An 11,571-nucleotide genomic window follows, 5' to 3' on the forward strand; every position below is an offset into this window, starting at 1 on the left:
TATATATATATATATATATATATATATATATATATATATATATCTGATATATATGATTAATCCTTCTTAATCAATAATATATGATTTGAAAACGCTAAAACTCTAAAAGGAAAAGCGACGTTCAAGCGAGGGCGGAAGCCGATTGAACTCTCGCTTCGCTTGCGTGTTTTTCTGCGGTATCAGCTGAATGACAGTCACGCTGGGACCGATGATAAAGAAACAATCTTAAGCACATCCAACTACTAATACTTTAACAGGACATCATAGTCAGAACCACTGCAGTGTGATATTAACCTGCATGTAAACCATAATTTAATTAATAATAACTAATACAGGCAATGTCGACCTTGTGTTTCAAAGGCAGAGGCACAACAAGCCTAAAATAGAAAGAGTCCTTTTGCTGGACCTTGTAGAGTAAGTCTGCATGCAATGCAGGGAAATTGTGGTGGGAATACAACTGGTTGGGCTCAAGTGAAGTAAAGGAATGAATAATTAATGTGTGGAGAGAGTTGGGGTGCAGAGACTGAGAGGGTGGGTGAGGCTGTGGATGAGGGGGAGACAGAGATGCTGTTGCCAGGGAACAGCAGCCACTAAGAGGACCACTGAAAACAACAGCGGGATTATCTGATGGAGTGAAAAGACACAGAGCTCGGTGCTCGTTTTTTCCCCAGTTGCTTTAGGGATAAACATGTTGATTTGAAGGGATTTGGATACAAGAGGATTCAAAGAACGATTTGAATTGATTTTGAGGTGAAGGAAAGAAGATCCTCCAACCACAGGCAGAGACAAGACAAGGGAGAGGGATCATGTGGGTTGGTTGGATCATGATGCCAGAGCAGATGCATTCTCATTAAAGGAATTTTGTGTCTTGGTGCTGTGGACGTACGAGCTGAGAGGCAGCCTGTCGGCTCACTTTTCACGGCCAGTCTTTCCCTAACAAAGGTAGCCAGAGGCGGAGGAGAGGAGGGGGAGTGGAGCACAGAGGTGCCCCCTGTCTTCAGACACCTGCTGCTGGCTAGCCTCTGACATTGAGGACACTGTATGTCTGTGTCTTTGCATCAATGTGTGTATGCATGTGAATTAGTCAACGATAGAGAGGGAGAAGAGAGATTTCAGCTGAACCCATGCTTTTCTGTTGGTGTGGAGGATCAAGACTTTGTCTCCGGGAATCTTTGCATCTGTGACTGAGGAGTAGGGAGGACGTGCAGGAAGGGACCAGTGGCAGGCTTTACAGGATCTCATCGCTCATGTGAGTTTAACCACTGACTGAATATCCTCATATTTCTGTTCTGCGCCCTGCACAGGGAAGACACCACAGACTGGTTGTATTCTACTGTCCACTAGCACATGAAATCTATTCATCTTTTTTTTTTTACTATTGACTGATTCATTTAGGGTGACCTAGAAACACTGTTGGGCCATTTTCTATGTGGTTTTCTATGTAATGACATATAATTACATGGCATTATCTGCAATTTTTTAATTCACTAAAGGTCCTAAATGTATATACAGCCTGTTTTTTTAAGTGATTTATATATTTTTATATTATGTTCCTCATAGAGTCATTTATTACATTTAAATTACTGATCTATATCTATTAACAAAAACATTATATGACATTTTCAGTTATCGTTATGAAAAATATTGATAATTATTTATTCTCTTTTGTGTTTTCCAGTCCTACAGAACTTTTTCTTTGGGTGTTGTCACTTAATATTATATGATTTTGACCCTCTACATACAAAAGTATGTGGTGCATTCGATGACACATGCTACAATCTTTTATTATTTTTATTTTGCTCCTTGTGTAATGTCAGCCCTGCAGATATGAATTCTTTCCGCTGGGTGAGACATGGCTGTCTTCCATTTTATACTTTGCCAATAGTGTTGCTGTCAAAACCACCAAAACCACTCCACTCCTTCTAATAATTACTTTACAGAAATCTACTGTGATAAATTATTCCTCAGCATTCAGCTCTGCTGACAAGGTTATAATCATACACCACAGTGTTTTGTGCCTACAAAACCCGGACACGCTTTATAACCTCCAATATAAAAGGCAAAACCTCTGTCACTCACAGAACCTGTTTAGATACTAAAGATTTCATACATGGCATCGTCCATTAGTGCAGAAATGCAAAGACAACCGTAATAATGCTTCTGTTTTTAGTAATAAAAAATATATAATTTGCAAGAGAGGAGTTCTTCCTAGTAACACTACTGATTTTCCAACCCATGTGTGGTTACTGTATTATCCAAACTATTCATTATTATGTAACTTTTGAGTTGTAAAGTGAGTTTCCTGTTAATTCTCCTGGTGACAGAAAGCCGCAGCGATTACAGATCAAAAAGGCAGCAGCTACACCGCTGAGGTCAGATTAAGAAGCAGTGTGGGAGGATTAGCTCTTGATGTTGTTCTCCACGTTGGCCTCTTGAATTCCACCCAGGAGCAAATTTGTTCGTAATATTTGACTCTGAGGTGCAATGAGCTCAGAAAATGGGCTCTGTCTGACTCAGTCACATGTCTCTCACATATGCTCCTGTGGGCAGAGGGATAAAAACATGTGATCAACTGTGGTTTCTGCCAATGCATTGTAATGAAAGAGAGAACTTTTTTGGGGGGGAAATGCTCCTGCACATTTTTTCCCTTTTGCCATTTAACGTGTTCCCGCCGTAGAGCCATGCAGCTGACTGTCTAGTTAGTGAGTTTATTTTAACAGATTTCTTCTGCGCTTTTAAATGGGATTAAATTCAATATTTGTCCTCACACCTGCAGGCCCCTGCCCTCCTCTCTGAGGGATGGGCACCGCAGAGGCAACTCTACGAATGGAGAACATGGAAGTTAAAGACGAGTGGCAGGATGAGGACTTCCCAAGGTGGGATTATCATCTTCAGTTCGTCTGTTCTATTCAAATATAGAAGTTTAGTTGATGAAAGTCAACAGCTAAATCATGTCTTGGATCTGTATATCTATGTAATATATTCTTCCATATGTATGTGTTATACATTATGCAGGACATGTCAGGTACAAATGAAAATCTTATTCTTTAGCATTATCTATTCAATTAATTACTCATGGACTGCCTGATAAGATTCTTACTTCCTTATTATTTACATTCAGTTCTATGTGGACTTAAATACACAGATATTTATGTCAATCCAAATTTCTAATCCATGATTATGTTATAAAGGCTTGGTTATCTTTATGAGATCCTTGTTTCTGTTTCCAAACATCAGTGGAGCAATTCATGTACTATTGCAGCTGAAAGTTTTAAAATGTATTATGTTAATGTAAAAATATTAGTTATTCTTAATGAGATTACTGCAGAAGAATTGAGTGTAGAGTTTGATGCACAGAGGTTTAATGGCAAAGCTTCATGAACAGAAGAAGAACATGTGATAAGTGCAACAATGACAGGCGAGAAAAGAGATGACAGTCAGCAGTTGTCTCCCTCCTCCCTTCTTCCCCCTCCTCCGTCAGATGGGGAGGCAGGAAGCCAAGGAGCAGGTGCAGCTCTTTCTGTAATTGGTCTCAGGCTACGTCATGTGACGCAACAGCAGTCACCGATCAACAACACAGCATCGCCAGGAAAATGGTGGCAGGTTTTGGTTAAAGGCACACAGAGACGGAGGAATAGCCAGCAGCACAGGGATTATTAAGGCAGGCTTTGAGAGAAGCTCTGCACCAGACTGTCAGCTGAGAGGACAGGGAATGAGTAAGCAAGCCACATATAAGGTGTGTGAGGTTTAAAACCTAATCGGCTTGACTAAAGCAGCCCCTTGCTCTCTTCAGAAGGTAAGCATCATCGGTTCATCCCGCTCTTGCTGTTTTTAGCTGAAGGACAGTGCAGTGGGAAATCGGAACTAAAGAGATGATCTTGCTTTTGTTCAATGAAGAAAAACCCCATGAGCCTGTTATGTTTGCAGGAAGGGCTTTGTTTCTGACAAAGGAAGGTCTGGGCTATTAATTACTGCAGGGGTCCTTGGGGAATAGGCTCAGATCCATTCGTCAGTGCCTATTTCTCTGGGCTTAAACCAGTGTTATTGGCCCAAAATGGGAGCACACTGTTGTACCCTGTCCTCCTCCAGATGGGAGGATGAAGTGTTTGGCAAATGCAGCTCAGACTCTCTCTGCTGATTAACAGCCTTCTGCAACTTGCTCTGTTTTACAGTTCCTTGGTTGCACTGGGTCTTGGTGCTGTCATGCACAAAATCCCACATGCATGTGCAAGCATTTCTGGCTTAATGTTCATAGTTTGCTTATTCTCAAATATACACACATATGGCTACTCTAAGCTACACATAAACACATGCAGAGCAGGAGTTTGACCTGTCCACTCCTCCTTCTGCGCAAGGTGTCACCAGTAAATAAGATGCAGCATGAAGGGAAAACTGAGCTGTCCTGTTTTCTCTGCGGGCCGAGACGCTGAGAGGTGCCTCACTCGTTTCTCCTTTTTATTCATTCTGTCTTCTCATCCTCACTTTTTCTCCTCCATTTCTCCCCCTCTTCCTCTCTGGTGGGACTCACACCCTTCCTGGCAGCCTTTTAATCTTCATTTCTCCCCAGAGAGAAGCGAAATACATCTCTATCCTCTTCTGCTTGCACCTCTTTTTTGTGCTTAGACAGATCGGTCACCCACGCCTTGACTGGTCCATTGAAAACCCTCCTAATCACATGTAACATTCTACAGTGCGTTCAAAGTTAAAGACTGTTGCATGATGGAGAACAATGATAAGAAAAAATTGGAAAGTCTCAGATAAATGCACTTAATAATAAAGGTTAAGGACTCAGACTGTGGGCCAAACATTAGAAATCATACTAAGCACAAGTACCTGTGTGTGTTTCCCTCCAGACCACTACCAGAGTACGGAGACATGGATCCCTCTTGTGGTCTCACAGATGACAGAGCCTGTAAGTAACACCCGAGATGCAGTGATCATTGACCATAACTCCTTCTCTGTGACTTCAGTTCGACTTTGTCTCTCCTCTCCTCTTCTGGTCTTGCTGCTGTAGCTCCTCCTAACTCTCTTCATGTGAGCCCACCTGGAGGGGGAGGCTGCGTGTCCTCATCCCACCATAAACGCCGCACGTTAGTTGCTCCACAAATGAACCTGTCCCTGGATCAGAGTGAGGGCTCTCTGCTGTCAGATGACTTTCTGGACACACCAGATGACCTGGACATTAATGTTGATGACATTGATACGCCAGATGAGACAGATTCACTGGAGTTTATTACCAATGGCAACGACCTGGAGTGGGAAGGTCAGGAATTAAAAATGCATTCTCATGCCTGTCCTTTGTTTTAACCCCTTATCACTGTAACACTGGACTTCAACTTCCACAACTAATGTTAAGATAATGTCTTACTTGTTTGTCCCACTTTTGTACGACAGAAAATATGTTTTGCTCACATTTTACTTCACTGTATTGTCCTCTGTTTTTGAGTTTGACACTACAAGCACAATTTGTGTGTCTCACTCTAATGAGCAACTTAAGTTATGACAGCAAACATACAGTGAACATAGGCGTCACAGTGAAGTGGGGGACATTAAAGCAATTATTAAGCTTTAAAGAAAAGCAGCATATATACAGTATACATTTCACAACCACTGTCCACTTTCCACTAGTAAAATCTTCCAGCTGTAATCACATCTGGACACAGTAGAGTAATACTGTGTTTTAACCTCTATTCAAAGGGGAGACACGCTGACAATGTGTTTTCATCAAGGTGCAGAATCTGAAACAAACTCTGGCTGTTTGTGCAGATGACACACCGGTGGCCTCGGCCAAAGCAGGTCCTCGTGATGGTTCAGGAGAAGTGGACGAGGACGGGGCCGCCAACAACGGGCGCCTCTGGAGAACAGTGATCATTGGAGAACAGGAGCATCGCATTGACATGCAGGTCATCAGACCTTATCTCCGGGTTATCACACATGGAGGTCAGTGAAAGGAACAAGTCTGATGAATAGAATAAACTATATAGAATCAGTTTTATTGGCCAGGTATGCTAACACATCTAAGGAATTAGCTTTGGGTCTTTGGTAACTTTCAATAACAGAATATGTTCAACAATGAACAATATCAAAACAACATGAGAATCACATAAACTAAATACAAAGTAAAGTGTGTGACGTGGTCCCAGTACCGTTTCTTGTGTAAGATGTACTGGTTAGTTGTTGTACAGTATGTTCAGCAAGGAGCTGCAATGTAGCTCCTGCATAGTCAGCTGTTGATGAGAGTAGTGGCCTGTGGCAAGAAACCGTTACTGTGCCTGGTGGTTTACATCAAGGGGTGGTGTGGGGTGTGGTTCCCAGTAATATTCAATTTCAAAGTGCAGCTTTTCATATTTAACAGGTTTACACTGGTAATTTAGTAAAAGCAGTCCTGCACTAGTTTAAAGTTAACGTCTCACAATTTGCAAGGACCTGTTAACTATTAACTGAAACTCTCTCTGTCTCAGGTTATTATGGCGAAGGCCTTAATGCCATCATCGTATTCTCTGCCTGTTACCTGCCTGACAGCAGCTGTCCAGACTACCACTACATCATGGAAAACCTCTTCCTGTGAGTCTGCGTTGGCTGAATTTTTTAAACACATGGTTCAATGCAGCCTATAGATGGATTACTGAAGTTGTTATCTTGTTAGGATGTCACAAGGCTCAGTCCTTCAGTACAACAGTTATCACATCATTCAGTCTTTCCCTGCTCCTCCAGGTATGTGGTGAGCAGTCTGGAGATGCTTGTGGCTGAGGATTACCTGATCATCTACATGAACGGAGCAACTCCTCGGAGTAAGATGCCTGGGATCAGCTGGCTCAAGAAATGTTACCAGATGATTGACAGGAGGTCAGAAAAAGAAACAACACTGTTTGATTAAATTGTTTGTCAAATAGTATTTTGTTGTGTGGTTGTTGTGTTAACTTACTGGACTTGTTTGTGTTGTGTTTGCAGATTGAGGAAGAACCTGAAGTCTCTGGTCATCGCTCATCCTACATGGTTCATACGAACTGTCCTGGCTATATCCAGGCCCTTTATCAGGTAAGACTCACAAGCTCACAATTAGGTTTAGGCTCAAGGCACAGTTCACAAATGAAGATCGGCTTTTCAAGTTGCACTTATCAGATGAAATAAGGACATTTTTATTTTGGCAACGACTTTATAATGTCAGGTATAATTTGTAGACAAACAGCATCACACACATAAACAGACTTTTGGCTGTCACCTGAGCTGTAGCTACACTTCAGAGGACATGCTGAGCACAACTTGGTATGCAAACAAATTAAGGTCAGTGGCCTCACATATAAACAAATGTGATACTGAGCTCATCCAGCACTTAAAGCGTGCAGCATTGGTAATTTTGGCAATGACACCAAATATGCAGCAAAGCTTTCTGCTAAAAATGATTTAGGATGACTTTGTGTTTTACTAACTTAGACTCTCACATTTTAAAGCAAAACCTATTTAGTTATTGGGACATTTGTGAAACATTGTCTCTAACTGAGGCTTTTTTTTATTGTGTTTTCATCTACAGTGTAAAGTTCATGAATAAGATCCAGTATGTCCACAGCCTGGATGAACTGGCAGCGATTGTCCCGATGGAGCACGTCCATGTCCCAGAGTGTGTGGTGCAGTAAGTACCTCTGACCACAAGATGGAGCCCTGCAGCTGTGACTGGCAAACCTACACTATTAAAAATTAATATTCATCTAAATCTGTCGGAGAACCTCTAATGTAATTGTATTGGAGTAAATGTGACAAATGATTATTACTTAAATTATTCAAAAGTGAAGTGAATTTGATGGTAGGATTTACCGGCTGAGCTGAGGATATAACAGTGTTAACTCAATTTCAGATTTGATGAGGAGAGAATTAAAGCCCGAAGGGAAAGGTAAAGTACACTGATCATTTCCTGTCTAATTTTGATAACATACCTCACTAACAGCAGTACATTATGTTCACATAAGCACAGGTACCTACCATAACATTATGTGTGTGTTTGTGTGTGTGTGTGTGTGTGTGTGTGTGTGTGTGTGTAGGATGGAGCAGGAGCAGCAGCAGTCAGTCCCACAGGAGTCCATTAAAAAGTCTGAAAGGTACTGTTTGTCACTGGATTTTAAAACCATATTTTATAGGAACTTTTGTTAAACATCCATCAGTTCTTTCTGCATTATCCTTCCAACTTTTTAAACATGTTCTCATTGCATCTTTTGTCTCATTCAGGCCAAAGTCAATGATTGTTGATCAAGGCTTATGAGAAGAACAAAGCTTTGTTAAAGCAGGTAATGTAAATCCACTGGTGTGTTATATGAGCCATAAGATGGACATGTGGTTTAAAATAAACAGAGGACACAGCCGTTCACAATTTCTATATCAATTATCTTTACAGGAGCTATTGATCCGGTGTAGCTACACATTTGGCAGAATTGAACCAATTAAAATCGTAATTTTGGTTCTCCGACTTTGGGTCTTTTACTTTGTAATATCTACTCATCCATTATAGAAGAGGTTCACACAGTCCATTAAATTAGACAATGTGTGTCCTTGAGGTAGTACATATGTTCAATCCAAATCTGATTAAGTTGATTGTTCTGTAAACTTCAACAAAGGCAAATCAGTGTAAATCATGAATGATGGCCATGCATTGTATCAGAGGGTTGTTAGGATTATGTAGGAACAATATAAGTCGCATCATCTTCCAGAGCCAGAGTTTTAATGAGTTGGTTGAAACCAGCTGGCTGGATGACACAGTATGGATGTAACAGCACATCGTAAGTATTTGTCTGCCTGTCACACTGATAAAGCTCATACGACTGAGGCACCAATGATGAAATACACTGAAATCTCTCTCCAACATATTCTTGGCCACACAGTAATAAAAATCACTACCTTCATATAACAGAGAATGACAACAGTTCATCTTTACATGTTAGGATCAACAGATGACTTTGTATCTGACACCTTTGAGTCAGCTTATTCTAGACGTTCAGAGATTAATTGAAGAAAAAGCTTCAGGGTTAAATCCTCCTCAAATCTCAGATGCAGAAAAACATTCTTTTAAGTGTGTTTTCTTTGATTTCCACGTACTGTAAACCAGTCATTATAATTTATGAAGACAAGCTGCAGTTATCCTCCATTAACTTCTCCTTCTCTTCGTGCAGGGTGTGGCAGAAGTGTGGAGCATGAAACCTTTGTAATCCTTTATATCCACAAGAAGCAGACGTCCAACGAATCTGCGTATGCTTCCCTGTAATCCAGCTGACAATTTGTGCCGTAATTTCCCGATGCAAACGTTGAATGCTCCTTCTCGTATTCCACCCATTGGGACCCACCGCTTCCTCTCTCCCAGAGGGTTTAGTATGGCAACTTTTAAAAGGTACAAGGGAACATGCTGCTCTGTTGGGCTTAAGGAGTTTGCAAGAACTGTTTTCTGGCTGAGTTCATTGTTCATAAACCTGCTGTCTGGTAGGATCTGTGGTTTAGGCCATATCTCAATGTTCCATCATCCTGAGTGTCTGTCAGGCCGGGACACCGACAGAATTACCTGTTGTAAAATGGATCTCTTGCTAAGCCCAGAGATGTTGAATTGAAAGTTGCAGATCAAACAAAAGTTAAGGTTTGAGTCTGTGTGAAATCAGTCACACACATTTACATTCATGCTGGTTAATGTTAATGTAAATAACGATTGTTTTACCAGTTGATCTGATGCCTTCATCTATATTTTTGCCTCATAACTGCTGTATCATAAGGCTTTTACAAGCTCTCTCTCTTCTGAGCTCATCGTTTCCACTGTGCCCTTTCATCTGTACTGTATCAGTCTTCTTGTGCTTTAAATGCAGAGACAACATTTGCGTTTGCTGGAAAACCCAAATGAAAACTTAAGAAACAGATGCTGTGAAATATTTGTGCATTAACACGATCGTGGCAACACAAACAGACTTCATACATAACACTAACATGCTGGGTTTATGTCGTTTAGTATCACATACGGCATTTATATAGTCTGTATATTTTTAACTAGCCGAATATAAGTAGACAGAATAATGTATGAAATCTGTAGACAGGTGACTACAATCAAGACAAAATACACACATGTGGTTCTTTTAGAAAGTTCTCACGTTTAAAAAATATTGTTGAAATAATTACCTATACTGCATTTGGTCAGTCACAGGATTTCAGCACCTACTTTTGCATGAGTTCATTTTCCTGTGCATATATCTGTTTTAAAAATAGACATTTTAATTGTTACAGATTTTAAATATAAATGTGTTGTCTGTTCTTATGAATAAAGTGGCTTCTGACAGGAGGGTCATGAAGAATTTTAGATCTTACACAGCGACTTTGTAATTTTTAAAGGGTCTGTTTCAACAGAATGAATCATATCATGTAACAAAACCATATCAAGTTGTTTCTCTCTGATTGTATCTTATTTTGTTCTTAAACATCCTAATGCATTATTAGACATCTCCTGGATGTTCCTTGATTTTCTCCCATGTCTTCCATCTTTAAGTGACTCATCTTCTGGTGGCAGGAGCAAAGGGGAATAAGACCCCTTTTTATTTTATTTCTTAAAGTTATGCAGTTAAATAACTGCATAACTTTATTGACTGTATATTATTGGGTGTGGTTGTCACCTAACGTTTAGAGAATTGGATGTGATAGATTTGTGTTTAGGAGATGAGATGAGTCCTCTTAAAATGTATTTTGTGTTGATGTTATTGGTGATGCCATGCACTCTTGTAGCTGATAGCGAGGCATGGGCATGCTTATGCTTCTTGATAGGACTCACATTACTAAAGTGCCATCTCACTTTTTATTTTTAACTTTTTCTGTTGCCTTTCTGGTGCAGGAACATTAGACAAAAGGTTCAACTTTTAACGCCTGTGGGTTTTAGTTAGGTTTGACACCAATAAACCAAACCTGCACAGTCACATCAAATATTTAACAGACTTATTGTAGCAGTCCCACATCAGTTGCTGCAGACTTTGAGAGAAGGTTCCTCTGTTTTCAGCTTGCTGGCTATACTGAGTGCCTAAATGTGAGTGTTCAGGAGAAATTCAGAAAAAGTGAATGAATGTAAACAACAGTCATTTAATTGGAAGTGTTTATAGGTTTACAAGTCAGTCCCCAAAACAACAAAATGTTCATTTTGTCTATAAAAGCACAATATTATTACAACTTATTTGCCTGACATATGCTGTAAATATATGACTGAATAAACTGTTGATCCCAAGCTCAAGTTTGTTTTCTGTGCATCCACAAAAGAAATAGTGTCTCTTCAGATTCTGACTTTATTTACCATTAGAAAACACATTTATTCTGCAGGATACTTAGGTTTTTAATTTAATTTTAACTTAATTTTTGTTTGTTAGACTACAAGTCTATTTTAAATGCTATTTTATTGTTGATGAGTGGATGTGTGGTTGTTTTCTTTATGAGATACTGGACAGTTGTCTCTGAGGTGGTTTCTCATAGGTCTGAATACATCTTTCCACAGAGTTGTCGAACACAGATGTGACTAATAACAATAATTATAGCATTATATTATATATTCAGCTTAATGTCAACATGTCA

At 40.0% G+C, this 11,571-nt stretch overlaps 1 protein-coding gene across 2 annotated transcripts; it reads left to right on the top strand.

Annotated features, from left to right (window-relative positions):
- The first annotated feature begins 591 nt into the window (after positions 1-591).
- On the top strand, positions 592-11,230 carry atcaya (ATCAY kinesin light chain interacting caytaxin a). Of its 2 annotated transcripts, XM_026344743.2 has the most exons (13): positions 592-1,249; positions 2,777-2,876; positions 4,854-4,912; positions 5,015-5,263; positions 5,767-5,940; positions 6,462-6,564; positions 6,715-6,846; positions 6,952-7,038; positions 7,532-7,630; positions 7,853-7,888; positions 8,037-8,093; positions 8,221-8,279; positions 9,159-11,230. In XM_026344743.2, exons 2-12 carry the CDS (start codon positions 2,800-2,802, stop codon positions 8,252-8,254), a joined length of 1,107 nt encoding a protein of 368 aa, XP_026200528.1. In that variant the 5' UTR covers positions 592-1,249; positions 2,777-2,799; the 3' UTR covers positions 8,255-8,279; positions 9,159-11,230. The 2 variants fall into 2 exon arrangements, with proteins under 2 accessions (XP_026200528.1, XP_026200533.1); XM_026344748.2 differs by lacking the exons at positions 592-1,249; positions 2,777-2,876 and adding an exon at positions 3,584-3,796.
- Positions 11,231-11,571: the final 341 nt, after the last annotated feature.

Source organism: Anabas testudineus, chromosome 4, assembly GCF_900324465.2.
Source record: "Anabas testudineus chromosome 4, fAnaTes1.2, whole genome shotgun sequence".
Taxonomy (NCBI): domain Eukaryota; kingdom Metazoa; phylum Chordata; class Actinopteri; order Anabantiformes; family Anabantidae; genus Anabas; species Anabas testudineus.

Coding starts and splice junctions, on each gene's coding strand:
- atcaya (XM_026344743.2), top strand. CDS start 2,800: ATGGGCACCGCAGAGGCAACTCTACGAATGGAGAACATGGAAGTTAAA. Junction 2,877..4,853: donor CAGGATGAGGACTTCCCAAG/GTGGGATTATCA, acceptor GTTTCCCTCCAG/ACCACTACCAGAGTACGGAG. Junction 5,941..6,461: donor CCGGGTTATCACACATGGAG/GTCAGTGAAAGG, acceptor TCTCTGTCTCAG/GTTATTATGGCGAAGGCCTT.